The 16,859-nt window shown below is 35.3% G+C and overlaps 1 protein-coding gene across 1 annotated transcript in view; it reads left to right on the forward strand.

Annotated features, from left to right (window-relative positions):
• AFG2A (AFG2 AAA ATPase homolog A) overlaps positions 1–16,859 on the forward strand; it is a gene marked incomplete at its 5' end in the record, with an annotated part of 210,022 nt that overhangs the window by 79,032 nt on the left and 114,131 nt on the right. The window contains one exon of the mRNA XM_084886584.1: positions 5,972–6,098. Coding sequence (XP_084742710.1) covers positions 5,972–6,098 — 127 coding nt within the window. The remainder of the gene's footprint in view (positions 1–5,971; positions 6,099–16,859) is intronic.

The raw sequence follows: 16,859 nt of genomic DNA on the forward strand, positions 1-16,859 counted from the left end.
GAATAAGATATTTTGGGGGTCTTTATTTCATGTTGGGAGTTGGAGGAAATATAAGGTCCTTTTTGCAAAGTGACTTCAGTGATCTCCCTAACATTTGGGAAATTTTAAAAATGATGTTAAGGTAGCATAGATCTTTTGAAAATAGGGAGAAATTAAGGCACTAAGGTTGGGAAGGGATTTGAATTATGCTGGGCTAATAATATTAGCTAACACTCATTTAGTGCTTATTATGAAACTATAGACTTTTAAGTGCTTTCTAGGTTAAAAAAAAAAAATCACAAAAAGGCCCCTGTATTAATGCAAAGTAAGTTATTATACAATTGACAATTGACTTTGGTAGTCTGTTACACCTCCAGCTAGCTTAAGTTTATTCATTTTTCAAGGTTATAGTGGAGAGAGCAAACTGGGCAACAATTCATTAGTCAAACTTGTCTTAGGCAGCAGTGGAGAGGTGTCAGGGGAGCCCCATGTACTGTATTCTCTTGCCCAGGCCTCCTGTGACTGAGGACATGGCCATTGGCTCATCTGGAGACTCCTAGAGCAACCTCCTTTGTCACTGATCCTGAATCGTGCTCATCAACTGACACTGATTGCCTGGTAGTGCCCAACTATTGTACAAGCAGAACTAGAAGATATTTGGAACTGGAAACACATCTTTGGAACTTGGAGTCACAACATGGAGGCCCATCTTGTTTACATAATTAACTTCCAGATAACCATGACTCCCTTTGTTTGGAGTGACTCCCTTTGTCACAGAACATGTTGTGTGGCCTTTTGTTGTATTATCTTCAAACTAGAGGCCCAGTGCATGAAGATGTGTATAAGAATGGGCCTTCCTTCCTCTGGCATCTGGCAATGCTTTCACTCAGGCCCTGAGCCACCTTTCAGCCTTCCCACACTGCCCAGAGGTCTGAGCAACTGGGGCGGTGCAGAAAGCCTCGTCATTCCACCCCCGCCACTTGGTGCTGTGCTTGCAAATTAACCTGCATCTTTGTTGGGTTAATTTGCATACTCACTCCTGATTGTGAAAGTATAGTCAATTTGCATCTTACTCTTTTATTATTGTAGATTGTAGATCATCATAACAACCCCAGGAAATGTAGGTCTTAGTCCCTCCTCCATTTTACAGGTGAGATAGCTTAGGCATTTAGATGTGTAAATACCTTACTTATCATTAGTAGCAGAGCTGGGATTTGAATTCAGATATTTCTACTCCAGAGCAGATACTCTGAGCCACTTGTTTAGTTGATTACCACATCACAGATTCCAGTACTCCAGGTCTAAGTAGTTAACTAACTTGTCTTTCAAGCTTGTATTTAGTGTGCATTTTCTCAGTGACTTAACTTTAGTAATGACCCTGTTCATCTAACTGGGCTGCTGTTAGACTTCTTTCAAGCACACATTCATTCACCTATTCAGTAAATATTTATTGAATGCTATTTTAGCAGCAAGCTTGATGTTGGGGATAAAACAATGAACAGGACCTAAAGCAATTTTATTAACCAGAGTTTCTTCATTTGGAAAATGGAGTTAATAGTAACAAATTCTAGGTTGTTGGAATTAAAATACATGTAAAGTGTTTCCCATAGTACCTGCAATTTGTAACTGCTTAAAAACTTTAGTGTTTCTTATAATTTTTGCACAGATTTTTAAATAATTTCATATAGATAGAAATATAGTGAAAGAGATTAAAAAATGTATCTTGCCCAACAGAGTTTATATTCTAGTGGAGGAAACTGAAGCATTTTGCAAATTAGAAAAAGTATTCAGGAGGTGTCAGGTACTATGACATTTAGTTAATCTAAGATGCTATTGGTTGAAAGACAGGTTATTATTTTATGTACCATTATTGAAGAAAAGTGCAGCTTTAAACTATGACATGGTGCTGAGAAATACCAACTCCGGGTGACATCTTGATTCAAAAATTTTAAATGTGAAAAATGTTTGTGCTTTAGAAATAGAAGAAAGTATTGTTATTTAGGTAAAATAGAACATGATCTCTTCTATTTTATAAAACCTAATACTATTGCATAAAAAACTGCTTGGGTTATTGTTTTATGACTAGAATGTAAAAAAGATTATATGAAAAAATGGAAAGGATTAAATGCTCAGTTAAAAACTGACTGACTAAATGGTTATCTTCTGTAAGGTATTGGAGAATCTGTGATTTCAATGACTGTTGCCTTGTATGGCCGTTTCTGCACTTAATAGTCCAGAATGGGTTTCCACTTGGAGTGGTTGGGGAAAACAGTAAGAGTTCTGAGCCAGCTTTCCTTGTAAATGAGGATTCCAGGCTTAGCAGCATTCTGAGAAGAGCTCTGGATTTTAAAATAATGGTCAGGAAATGGGGTAGCCTCTTTTGCAGCATATTCAGATTTCAGGTAAATGCATGACACTAAGCATCTTGGAAGAAATTTTTGTAGGCATTATTTCTCTGACACTTTTTAAGGAGGATTCTGAATTGTTTTAATGTGATTTTTATGGTGGTTTTAAAATTTTCATAAAATCATAAAATTTTATAGCTGGAAAATTTCTTAGAAGTCATCTAGTTCAAGTTTTTATTCTTCAGAAGGAACAGAAGCCCCTAAAATTTAAGAGAAAGGCACATAACTTCTTTGTGGCCTGGATAAGACTAGAGATCTTGTCTTCTGATTTAGTGCCCTTTGAACATCCTCTTACTATCAGGATTTGGGTATATTTATATCTGGATAAAAATTATCTAATTATATAAAGAACATTGCTATGCTTAACAAACTCTTACAAAAACTACTTATTAAAAATTCTAACCATTATTTTGTAAATTTTAAGTTTCTAAATTCAGTGCCTGTTTTTTGGTACTCATACTAGTAGTTTTCAAATTGGTAAACTTTTTTTTTTTTTTTAAATATATTTTATTCATTTTTTTTACAGAGAGGAAGGGAGAGGGATAGAGAGCTAGAAATGTCGATGAGAGAGAAACATCGACCAGCTGCCTCTTGCACACCCCCTACCAGGGATGTGCCCGCAACCAATGTACATGCCCTTGACCGGAATCGAACCTGGGACCTTTCAGTCCGCAGACCGACGCTCTATCCACTGAGCCAAACCGGCTTCAGCCAAATTGCTAAACTTTTAATATTAAACAGAAATGCTGAAGAAACAGCAAAAGAAGAGATGGAAAGTGTATAACATTTTTTAATTTTAATAGTTTCATGACCTGTAACAGAGTTCTATGAATATTTAGTGTTGTGTCTGTGCTAAGTAAGTATTGTAGCAGATAGAGTAAAGGTCCGACTTTTCTTCCAGGCAGGGCCTGTTGCAGCATTGATTAGTAACTAGGAATTATTTTTTTGTTGTCATAGCACAGGTAGTTTCTCTTGTTCTAAACTTTAAAAATGAAAGTTTTCTTCTGTTTTATATCACCAAGAGAATCGTCATAGGAAATGCTTGTGTTCAGAGTAGTATTTCTTGGGCTAGCCTTCTTTAGGTCTTTTTGTAGGTTTCTTCCAAGCCTGAATAATGACTACAGGGGAGATGGGAGAGAGATTTTAAGAAACAAATTAAGATGCCCACTATTTGGAACTCTTGATGACATTTTGAAATGTATACTAAATAAACACTGAATATTTTAAATTGGACAATTGAAATGTTGGTCTACTAGTATAATTTAGAAATCATGTGAAGAGATGATAGGGCATTTTATTTTATTAGACAAGTTGAAAAGGAAATGAATATATCATTTTTTGTGAAGTATGGAGTATTGAAAAATAAAAATCAATGTACTAATTACTACATAGCAGTGATATTTCTGTTAGTACAGATTTTTGGCTTTGGTGGAGGGAGGCATACATTCTCTACTGAAACTGTTCATTCTTTGTTACTGTAGTGCAAGAGGCTCTAGCAAGTATGTGATCAAATAGAAAAACAGTCGGCTGGCCAGATTGGGTCTATGGCTATAGTTTGTTGGCCTGTTCTAAGATATAAAGTCCCTTTGGTCTATGGCATCATATGACTTTTGAATCTGAATAATTTAGAAAAATGGCTTGATCTCTTAAGGCAAAAGAGAATTAATGTTTTGGGAAAGTCTATCTTCAATTTTCTATAGCTGAACATTTTCCCCTTATTGTCATGTTGCCTATCTCTTGCAGATAATAAAGTTTTATAAAAATCATTTCATTATTTTAGTGATTACACATTTGTTTTAAAACTTTTTCTGTGAGTTGATTTCCTAGAATGTCAGTTTTATGGGTTTTGCTTCCTATTGCAGCTTTGAAATTCAGCCAAGAATATTTCTCAGCCCATAAAACATTTTCACTGTGCTATTCTCTGGCTAGCTCTCAATGATCTGTGGAAATAAAGGGCAAGGCAGAATGGGTAATGGGATTCCAAAGAATTCCCTTCGCCTCATCTTCCACATTATTTACAGCCACGGTTTCCTCCTACAACAAATAGCAAACTGGACAAGTATGAGTTCACCACTTTCTGTTTAGAAGTGTCCTATTGGGGGGGTATCAATAATGAGTTTCTGAATAGTGATATTTTTATTAAAAAATAATGAATTAAATAACTTTGCTTAGGTACTACCTAATACCATCACAGAATCATAGAATTCTGAAGCTAGAAGGATTTATATAATACCTAATATAACTTCCTCATTTATACGTGCCAATGATTATGAAGTTATTAAGAGGACAGTGATAACTTTATCCTCTTATCTCAGCTTTCTAGAATGGTGTCTTCCAAAGAAGCACTACACATTCATTTTTTAAATAAGGCAATGATGGTGCAGAGAACCTAAAGACTGGGTTCACCAAGCTGGTTGTTCTCAGAATCTGAGTTCACCATGTTTTAATGTTGTTTTAAAAAAGTTAAACACTGGGACTGTCTTGGGGAATTTTGTGGCCTGCATTTATGTGAATAGAAGCATCATTGTGTTCATTATAAAGAAGCATTTGTAAACTTTGGAATACATTTACTTGTCAAAAGAGCTCCGAAAAGAATAAATGAAGTACTAAGTAATGCTTTTTCCAAAAAATATTGTAGATCATAGGCCTTTGGGATATAATTAGGTTTACATGAGGTCATGTGGGTGTGGCCCTCCTGGTGGGATTAGTGCCCTTTAAGAAGAAACAGCAGAGAGCTTGCTTTATATTTCTCTCTGCCATGTGAGGGCACAGCAAGAAGGCAGTCATCTATAAGCCAGAAAGAGAACTCTCACCAAAACTCAACCATGCTGGCATACTGATCTTGGACTTCTAGCCTCCAAAACTATGAGAAAATAAATGTCTGTTGTTTAAGCCCCTAGTCTGTGTATTTTGTTACGGCAGCCTGAGCTAACTAATACACATCCCCTCTAAAATACTGGTGTTAGTATTCTGTTTGTTATTCATTTATTTTTCATCACTATATACTTCCTGGGTGATCTTTTCTTCTTCCATCTTTCCAGGTACCATCTCTATAGCAAGACTTCAAGTGATATATTTCTACCTCAGAACACTTTCTTTTATGTTTAATTCTCAAGATGTCCCACAGGCACTTCAAACTCAACATGTTTACAGTTAAAGTTCTTTTCCCCCAGTGACTCCATGGATACTTTGGTTTATCAGCCTTATTGATCGTGTCTCCTTAATATTTCTCATATATACCCACTTCTTTTTTTTTTTTTTTTAATTTATCTTTTTGTTGAAAGTATTACAGATGTCCCCTACCAATTTATTTTTAAATAAGCAAATTTTTCTTCCCATATTTTTAATATTTGACAGTTGTGTAGCATGTCATTATTGGAGAGAAATGAACATTGTTGATGATAGAGAAAAAAATTATTTGAATAGAGTTAGTTTAGGGATATGATAGTTCAATAAGTAATGGATTCTGAAGTATGCATTTTATATTTTGAAACAATTTTTTTTGTTAGAGAATATACAATATGTTTAAAATAATGGAGTATTTGGAGATAGGTAAACAGATTTTTAAAACTGTTTTTTAATATCAGTTCTTCAGGTGCTGGGAATGTAGCTGACCGTGTTTTGGCTCAGCTCCTTACGGAAATGGATGGCATTGAACAGTTAAAGGATGTGACCGTTTTGGCAGCTACTAACCGCCCAGATAGGATAGACAAGGTAAGAAAGAAGGCTGTATGGGTGTTTTAAATTCAAGAACTGGATCATTTAATTGTTTTTTATGTCAAATTACTTCCTAGTCAGTTTTTCATTTAGAGAATACTGAAAGCTTTTAAAAAAATATTTAAAAAATTGATTTCAGAGAGCAAGATTGGGGAGAGAGAGATAAAAACATCAATGATGAGAGAGAATCATTGATTGGCTGCCTCCTGCATGTCCCCCGCTGGGGATCAAGCCCACAACTTGGGCATGTGCCGTGATTGGGAATGGAACCTCGACCTGGTTCATAGGTCTACATGATACCAGCTGGCTGAAAGCTTTTAAACTAAAGGAAATGAAGAGGACAGAGAAAAGTTTGTGGTATTATTGCTTATGGTTTTCATATTAATGGAACCCCTTGAATTTCTCTACCCCATGGTTATAGCAGACTTTCAGTATATTTCCCTCAAGAATTAAAGTTCTGTGATTCTCTTGTTTATTTCATCTGATAGTTTTTGAGAAGTTTTTAGTATCCATTCATATTAAGATAAATTTCTGGCTATTTGTACTAGACTCAAGTTATTATTAACTTTCTAGAAGTCCTGGCCTAACCACTGATTTCATAATAATTAGAATAAAAATGACAATGGATTTTACTTCTTTAATGAATCCATTACTTAGCCTGTAGTGTTAAGCTTATATAGGTGCAAAATTAACTCTTTCAAGCTATTGCTATCCCTCCCCTCCAGGTCATAGTTTAAAGTAGGAGCCAACTAAATTTTAAGTGACTTAACATATACTAAATGCATAATTTTTAAAATAAGGATTTAAATTGAGGGTAATAATTTACTCCTAGAGCTTGAACCAATTTTTCCTTTTTTTTGTTAACATGACTTTATGAGCTCCTCCAATCCTGTGCACGTGTACACAGACTTTCAGTTATAAAAATGAGGTTTAAAAAATGATCCTTTTGAAGATATAAAAGGAGCTTTTATGTGGAAAGAAAGCCTTCCTTTTGTTTACTTAGGTATTTTGCTATGTGACAAAGACCCTTTAGTTGTTACAGGTAAGAAAGCTTTAGACCTGAAAAAATCATTCTTTTTCTGATGCAGTGTTTTATAAGAAGCCAGGTGAGTGCTGAGCATTTGTGGGATCTGGGCCCAGCCTTCTCTGAGGCCTATAAAAAGGTAGGACTGTATGTGACCAAGGGTTATAGAAAGTTTTGAAAGAGCCCATAAAGATGACCTCGCCCCACCTTTTGATTTCACAAATAAAGGTGCTAAATCCAGAAAAATCATTGTTTTCCTATTTAGACTACACTGTATTTTTAGGATATTTGCCTTCTGATGACTTCATGGCTGCTGAGTTCTAAAATTTATTGGGTTTCCTTCTCTGTAATGCCTAATCTAATAGTGGTTTTCTTTGGTTCCTTAATATTGTATGTCCTCAGTGTTAAAGTTGGAAGTTAAGTTCCAAATAAACTTCCCTAGGTTCCTCTAAAGTTGTATGACTCAACCTGGTTAGTGCTTGTGTTAGTTCTCTTTCTATATAACAGATCACCTCAAATTGAATAGCTTCCCACACCACCCATGTATTAGGGGAGTGGTCGGCAAACTCATTAGTTAACAGAGCCAAACATCAACAGGACAACGATTGAAATTTCTTTTGAGAGCCAATTTTTTTTTTTTTTAACTTAAATTTCTTCTAACACCATTTCTTCAAAATAGACTCTCCCAGGCCATGATATTTTGTGGAAGAGCCACACTCAAGGGGCCAAAGAGCTGCATGTGGCTCGTGAGCCACAGTTTGCTGACCACGGTATTAGAGTATCTGTAGGTAGGTCAAAATCTGGACATGGCATGACAGGGCTGTCTGCTCAGGGAATCAATCACTACAGGCCAAAAACGAGGTGTTGGCTGGACTACATTCTACATTCAGGAGCTGGTGGTACCCTTCTAAACACACATGGTTGTGTGATTGAAGGTGTAGGGACTGAATTTATTTACTGGGTCAGCTGGGAGCCACTCTCAGCTCCTGGAGACCACCTACGTGTTCCCTTCCATCTTCAAAGAAAGCAGTGGGGGAAATCCATATCTTATCCCTCTCATGGTTTAAATTTCCATTGTCAGGAAAAGCCACCTCTTTTAAAATATCACCTGGTCAGGTTAGTCCCCATTTCTCTCATTCTCTTCCCCCCCCCCCCAAGGAAAATCTCTCCACTTCCAAGTCAACTGATTTAGGACCTTAATGATATTTGCAAAAGCTCTCCACAGTAGTACCTAGATTAGTATTTGAATGACTGGGAGAAGGTGGATCCACCAGAGGGTTGTGGTTGGCTGTACTAGAATTCTTCCTACCACAGTGCTCTTCAGCTTCTTCCCAACCCCCACTACCTAATTTCTCTTCTAGGCACTAAGAGCAAATTTTAACTCTCAGAGACCAGCTTATCCTTACCTGTCATAAGACTGGTGACAAACTAGCTCCTTTGAATTGTCCTTGTTCTGTGGAATCTGCTGTCTTTTCTCAGTTTGCGGCATTTCTCTGCCTTGCCTTGTCCAGAGATATGTCTTCAAATTATACATGTGACTCTCTTAAAATAGAAAAGGAATAAAACAATCAAAATTCCTTTTTGAAAGGGTACAGTTTTTCATGTTCTTCATACGCGTAATACTTTGTAAGTCTTTTCTTTAAGACAGTGGAATTGCGATTTATATAATGTTTTGTTTATATTTCTCTCTATAAGAGTTAAATTGAACATCAATTGTGTGTTTTGTAGTAAGGTGTAAGTTATCCTAAATTTTATCTATATTTGGTACAAAAAACCTTGAGAAATTTTAAGATAAACTTAGAGATGAGAAATTATTCTTGGGCCACCCTAAGGTTTGAGGCCTTTCTTCAGGCTCATCTTAGAATTAAGTCAAAATCCCCAAAGTAGATGACTTACATTCTCTTTAGGATACTTTATCGTGGATATTTTGGATCTCTTGGAGAAAATGCTTAACCAGATTTTGAGCAGGACTTTTCTCAAAGTGTGAGATTGAAGGAATGGAAGTGGGTCTTTTTTACATTTTAGATTTTTTTGCATTGTGTTTGTGTTTCTTAACTGCTAATAATATTTGCCTCAGGTAGCAGATAGTGTTTCAATAATAGCAACTCATAAGTGACAGATTTTGAGAAATTGAAATTAAAATTTGGGAAATATCTTACCCAAATTCTAGTCATATTTTTGATCTTTTACAAAAATGTTACCTTTAGTACATCTAACTCTCTGAAATAAATATTTTCAGAGCCATTATTTTTACACATACTATTAACATTTCTTGATTCAATAATCTTTGCTTTAAGAGGCTACAAAGAAAACTGCAAACATATATGTGTATTTGTGTGTATGAATGTGCCTATATGCATGTACATATACATATAAGCATACATCATATATATACACACACATACATACATACATACTTTGATTAGTTTTTTACATTATCCTCACCCAAATATATGTTTCTTTATTTGAGAGAAAGAAACATTGTTCGGTTGCCTCCTGTACACAGCTCTACCGGGGATTGAACCTGCAACCTAGGTAAGTGCCTTGACTCGGAATGGAACCTGCAACCTTTTGGTGATGGGATGATGCTCCAACAATCCAAGCCACTCAGGCAGGGAATACTTTGACTAGTTTCTAAAACTTAGAAGTCCATGTTTTTTTAACCAGTTAATTTTGGATGGGCACATTTAACCAGGATGTTGAAAGCATATGCTATGAAGATATAGACATTTTCAAAAAGAAGCTAAAGATCTTTAATTAACTTTAATTTTTGAAAAATTATAATGTTTACTTTATAATAGATGAAAATAAATTATTGGCAGCAAAACATAAAATTGGTAAATAGGAAAAAGTAGCTCTAAGTTCATCAAATGATATGATATGCTTTCAAGTGCAGCTTTGAATGTAGTTCATTGAAACATGATCTAAATGTTCTGCATCTATTCTGTACTTGTGCAAAGTAACAACTTTAAATAATTAGAAGTTTTTATAAAAATATTTTAATCCTTTTCTATTTCAGGTAGAATTTCATATTTGTGTGGAATATGACTTTTTCTTAACTGTACTTTTGAAACTACTCAAATGATATAGAGTATGTCAAAAGTCTGCTTCCTTTCCAGACTTTTTCCTTTGAAGAAAATTATAGAGCATTTCTGTATTATGTAATCTATACTAATAACCTATACTAATAAAAGGGTAATATGCTAATTAGACTGGGTCGACATGAAATCTTCCGGTTGTTCAATCCTCCTTCTGGACAAAGCCACGGTGGCAGGGGCTGAAGCAGAGGTGGTTGGAGCCAAACGGGTCAGCATGGGAGGGCAGTTAGGGGCGATCAGGCCGGCAGGGGAGGGTGGTTTGGGTCAATCAGGCCAGCAGGCAGAGGCAGTTTGGGGCTATCAGACCAGCAGGCAAGGGGATTAGAGGTGATCAGGCCGGCAGGAGTTAGGGGTGATTAGGCAGGCAGGTAGGTGAGCGGTTAGGAGCCAGAGATCCCACTGCTAGACATCCCCCGAGGGGTCCCAGAATGGAGAGGGTGCGGGCTAGGCTGAGGAACGACTCTCCCCCCGCCCCTCCCAGGTCTTGCATGAATTTTGTGCATCGGGCCTCTAGTAGTACAAAAAATAAAAAGAGATTCAGCACATGTGAGATTAGAACATGGTGTCCAAAATGTGCCCTGAATGTGTTAGTAGAAACAAAACAGTCTTAGAGACAATTTAAAAAAAAAAAAACAACAACAACAAAACAATTTTCTATTAAACGAATGAATAGACATAGTTTTCACCACCTGTCTTGTCTGGAGGAAACTACAGTAGGAAGAGAACAGGCAACAGAAGAACTAAATTAAATGTCATGGGCTGATGCTGAAAGGCAGAGATTTGTTTTTAGCCTAAAACTGGAAAGGGGGAAAAAGGGCCAATCTAGTGTCAAAGAAATAATACATTTAGTCCTAACTTTGGCTACATTTAATTAAAGTGTTTGGCCCTGTAAATTACCTAGCATACTTTATAATTCTGTTACCTGTTAACCCATAACCTCTATGTCATGATGATCTTAAGTTAGTATATTAGAACAGGAAGAATTCCTGGATTGTCAGAGGAATGAAATTGATACTACAATGTGACCCATATGCTGTGCATAGTTATTGTCTTTTTTGGACAATATTTCAGTTTCATGTAGTCTGGGGAAACTAAAGTTAGAGTTTCTTGGGAATTATGGTGATTCAGCAAAGGAATTGAGACACAGCACAAGAATCACATTATTTTGCTTCCTATTGGGTTGTATTTACATATCAAACCCATTAGCTGTGCTGTGATCTCTAGTAGTATCTTAAAGTCTCTGCAGACCTCTTACTCATACAGATGAGTGAAAAGAACTTGCAGCCTTAAGTGTCCATGTTGCCTGAGAATGACAGGAATTGAAGGACAGATGAAGATTAATGAGATTATGTGATGTCAAGTAGACATATTGTCTTTAGATTGATGACGGTCTGGATTTCCTCAGCATCAGGAGACTTTAGAACAGCAAACAACTAAATTGTTATTGATGCCCAAATAATAGTTAAGTGTCCAAACTCTAGGAGTTTATATTGTTCTATGTTAGGCTGTTACTATGTTGGCCCCTGTAGAAGAGTAGAAGAGTATAGTATTCAATCCATGACATTTCATGCTTTTGTGTTGAATATTAAAGAAAAATGGTCATTTCATCTTTTCTAGGTGTTAAACAGCCTCAAAATAGTTTAATTTCATTAATATTTTTAAATTTAGGCCTTTTGGTCACTTTTAGTACTTATGCCTAGTATATAATAGGCTCTTAGTGATTATTATTGTAAAAGTATGATCCTTAATTTATAAACCTACTTTTCTCATGTTAGTAAGTTTGTAGAATTTTAAATATCGTGCCCTAACCTGTCTATGGAAACAGTTGCTCATTTGAGGAAAATTTTGGAAGTTATGTAGAGGTCTTGAATAATTCAGGGTTCAGAATTATTTTCAAACTTAGTATATTTAAGTCATGGAAGTAATAAACTGGCATTAATTTTCCTTTAATTTTTTTCTGAAAGAAGAAATGTCGTTGATGAGTTCAATATGATACAATATTTTTATTTCTTAAATATTGCAAATTAAAAGTTGGTTTTATAGATATCTTTGTAACATGGAAACACTTAATTAGCATATTTAGACATGTCAGCAAATGAGAAGCTAAATACATGTAGCTTCCAATTTTCAAATGAATCCATTCCAAAAATTCCTATAGAAAGACGGTTACAAATATGTTTGTGAATAATTTTTCCCTTTACCCTTTCTAGTTATGTTAAAAGTCCTTCTAACATTGCCTTTCTCAACTAAATAAGAACTGAAAAACAAACTGCTTGCCCTAACAGACATAAAAATTGTAAGTGAATATAAATTTTTTATTTCCTGTAAGTATTTAAGGAAAGGATACTTATTAATTTTTAATAGTGTTTCTTAAAATGACTTGGAGAGTCTTTAGAGGTAAAGGGTGAGCTGCAGTGTGGTCAGACCTGGGAGGCTGCCTTCAAGGTCATCTTCCAATTTCAGCTTTACCATCATTTTTCAGTACTCTCCGAAGTAATTTTACTCTTTCTTCTATGGCAGCAGCTGGAAAGATTGTAGCTTTGGGGAGGGGGTTTAGGAGAGAGGAGGAAAGTGAATCAAAGGTTGTATGCGTCTATGGATTCTTTCTTATTTCAATGTTGATAAGATAAAGACTGTGTATCCTAGGGGTCAGCAAACTGGTCTGTGGGCCAGATTCAGCTCACCACCTGTTTTTGTATACCCCATAATCAAAGAGTGGTTTTTACATATTTAAATGGTTGAAAAAAATTCAAAAGAAGAATAGTATTTTATGACATGTGAAAATTATAAGAAATTCATATTTTTATCCCTTTAAATAAAGCTCTGTTGGAATACAGCCACGCTGTTTTGTTAATGCCTATGACTGCATTTACACTGCTCTAGTAGAATGGTTACAGTGGAGACTTGTGGCCTGTAAAGCCTAAATGATTCACAAGTTGGACCTTGACAGAAAAAGTTTACTGACCTTGTTTAGTAAAGTCTCTAATGTATGTTGTTTGTACATGAGCTACATTTCTAAAGATTGTTTAAATATATTTATTGCATAACTTTTCTAAAGATAGATATGAGTCAATAATATAATGCTCAGCCAAAAATACACCCACATTAGTAGGAAAACTGCATTAATTTATTGTCCTTTTGAGTATGTTTCAACTCTTCTTGAAAGTTCTTTTAATATTTGATAATTGAAAATACACTTTCTAGGACTAAATAATTATTCTTTCCAACTGAATGGCTCACCAAGGTCTGTAAATCTAGTAATGCAGTTTATTATATGAATAATATAAATATTCATGGCACCCGAATCTTAAAGTTACATTGGTTTTTGTTTTATGTAATTGTAGGTCGAATGTCCCTTTGAGTATTTGTCATCATTGAGATTTTCAGGCTTAGATATTTAAATTTTAAGAAGTTAAAATTTTGCATTTAATTATTTCTTTGGTAAATAATATTTGATGGTGTCAGTATGCATATACATTTAGTCTTATGTTAGAGAAAGAACAATAACAAAATATAAGGTAATGTATTGCCTTTGGTAACCAAGTTTGAAACTACTTTTTTTTAAGACTGGAGAGAACTTAAAAGGCTCGATAGTCTAGTTACCCTTCTGGTGCCTTGACCCCATTATACAGTTCCTTCTCCATCCTTTGCTTATTTACCCACACGGATGGGGAACCTATTAACCATGAAATAGACTACTTCATCTGTCTCTCAGACTCTTAGGAGGTTCTTTATTCTACTGAAGCAGCAGCTGTTTGTCTTCCTACAGCTTCTATACAACAGCCTGATTTTATTCCAAGATACTATAAAAAACAGTGTTTAATCCCTCTTCTATATGGTTCTTCCTTATTTTTGAAAACTGTTTATGTGACTTATCTTTACATTCTTCCTTTCCCACCAGTTTTTTCTTCTTGAATAATTCAGGGTTCAGAATTATTATTCTGATGTCAAATTTAACTCCATGTGATACTCGTATTCCATTATTAGCATTCTTAATCTTTTTTTCCCCCCTCCTGAACTATTGTCCATTTGTTTCTTTCTCTGAAATTGTGGCATCCACAAATGTATTCCATGATAGGTTATGGTCTGACTAGCAAAGAGCTTAGTGAGGCGCATCATGCCTTTAATCTCAGTGCTGTGCTTCTGCTATTGCATTGCAGGGCTGTGTTAGTTTATTTGCCAGCTGCCTCACACTAGAGGCTGCTATTGAATTCAAAGTCACCAAGAACAAAACAGAAGCAAAACTAAGAAGTCAAAATCTTTCCTCAGTTTTTTTTGCTAAGCAATGACTTCCCTGCCTTGGGCCTGTGTTATTAATTTAAGTCTTAGAAGTTGAACCACGTCAATCACATCTAGAAGTTTTCCTTCAAATTTAGAACCTCCTAGCTTCTCCTACTTTCATAAGCTTCTCAAATATTTATTTCCTTTAGTTCAGATGGTTTCCCAATAGCATTCATGGCAGCAGCTGCAAGGGTTTCAGGCTTTGGGAATAGAAGAATTAATTCTTTAAAATATTTTATTAATTTTTTTTTTTTTACAGAGAGGAAGGGAGATGGATAGAGAGTTAGAAACATCTATGAGAGAGAAACATCGATCAGCTGCCTCTTGCACACCTCCTACTAGGGATGATTCCGTAACCAAGGTACATGCCCTTGACTGGAATCAAACCTGGGACCTTTTCAGTCCACAGGCTGATGCTCTATCCACTGAGCCAAACCAGTTAGGCAATAATTCTTATGAAATTCATTTTATTAGACTTGATAGATCTTTCTAATTTGTCAACTGTGGGATCCTGTTTCTGCCATTTTCTATGTATCTCTTATATGCATAGATAGCAGAGGCATTATGTAATTTAAAAACTAATGAGAATTTGTGTAGCTTTCTGACTTTTGAAGAAAAAAAAGTTTAATAAATATAGTCTGGAATCTCCAATTTAGGTGAGCTTCATGGAATATATAATTGGCACAGAGATAGGGATGTTTTTGAAGAGTTACCAAAGAGAGCCCTGAAGAAAAATGGATAATTAGATTGTTTTTGGAGGAAGACCAGTTGAAAGTGGAATTTACCTTAAGAATACATATTTGAGTAAAGAAATGCTTTCTATTTTCTCCGATGGAAGTAGATAAGAAATTCCATTCCATGAAATTTAGATAAACTTCTTAACTCTAAGGCTTTATATACTGTTATAGTGTATTCAACATTATTCTGGTTTAAAATTTATAGATATTTAAAACATTTTCTTTAACTTTAAAATGGGGCTGACATATAGTTAATTTCCTCATCATTTGCCTCTACTTTTTTTATTTATAGCTGCAACTTCATGAATTTGTGATACTAGAAGTATTACATTGTATGAGGAGTTGTGTAATTTTCATCTTTGAACATTGTGTTTTGAACAAAACCGTTTGCATACCTTAGCATTCAGCTGAGTTTTCAGACTGTGCATAGCATTGGAGAGGGCTTTTGCATGATGTAAGCAGCATATTTGGCGAAATGAGTCAGGAGGACAGTGAGATTGGCACATGGGACAGATGGTAAAATGATAATGACTAGAATGTTACATGCAAAATGTGATAGACAAACCTGATATTGACAGTGAGAAGCTGGCAAGGGAGGAAATGAGACAGAGAGATAGATGCAGGGTAGTGGTTCTGATTCTAGCTTTCTTTTAACACTGTGTTTTTTGAAGTTATTTAGCCTCTTTGTGCCTCGGTTTCTGTACCTGTCAAAAATATAGTAGGTAATTCCTGATATATCATTTTTATGCTCTAATCTTTTAAAAAAAAGTTTTTATTGATTACAGAGAAAGGAAGGGAAAGGGAGAGCTAGAAATATCAACAATGAGAGAGAATCATTGATCAGCTGCCTTCTGCACAACCCTTCCTGGGGATTGAGCCTGAAATCTGGACCCATGCCCTGACTTGCATAAAAATATGACCTCCTGTTTCATGGGTTGATGCTCAACCAACTGAGCCACATTGGCCATGACAACCTCCCACCCCCCCCTTTTTTTTTTGTGCCAGAGACACATAATAGAAGCTCTAATTGCTGCATAAAATGATGCAATTTACTAAACATTTCTGAGTTTTGTTTTGTTTTAAGTTTTTTTTTTTTGTTTTTTGGTTTTTTTTTTTAGGTATTACCTTTCAAACTTTCTTGTTACATGTAAAGTTTCTTTCCTCAAACAGGTTATAAAGCAAGCATATATTATTATCCAGGTGTGCAAAAATTGCTTTTTAACCACTTGATTGTCAGTAAAGGGTTGGGGGAAGCCATAAGTCAGCCTTAAGGCTATTGTTGTGTAATAAAAACCTTGGTTGACACTTGAAGAACACTTAAATTTTTCACTGAAAATTTATTACTCTTTGAAAAAGGAAAACCTGTTGAGCTGCATTTTCCCCTTTCACAGATGTCTGATCAGCCTATAATATTTTGGTCTCTATAATATGCTGTTTTAATAAACCTCAGTGAACGTGAAAATAATTTTGAGTTAGAGCAAAAACGTCTAGCTTTATGATGATTTGAAGGTAATTCCCTTCAAAAATTTTTTCAAATTTCATTTTACATTTGAAAAGCTTCTTACCTTATATTGTTAATGCTCCTAGATTCCTGTATTGCTTAGTGTAGCCAAGAACT

This window comes from Pipistrellus hanaki (genome assembly GCF_964339955.1).
Source record: "Pipistrellus hanaki genome assembly, chromosome: 5".
Classification (NCBI taxonomy): domain Eukaryota; kingdom Metazoa; phylum Chordata; class Mammalia; order Chiroptera; family Vespertilionidae; genus Pipistrellus; species Pipistrellus hanaki.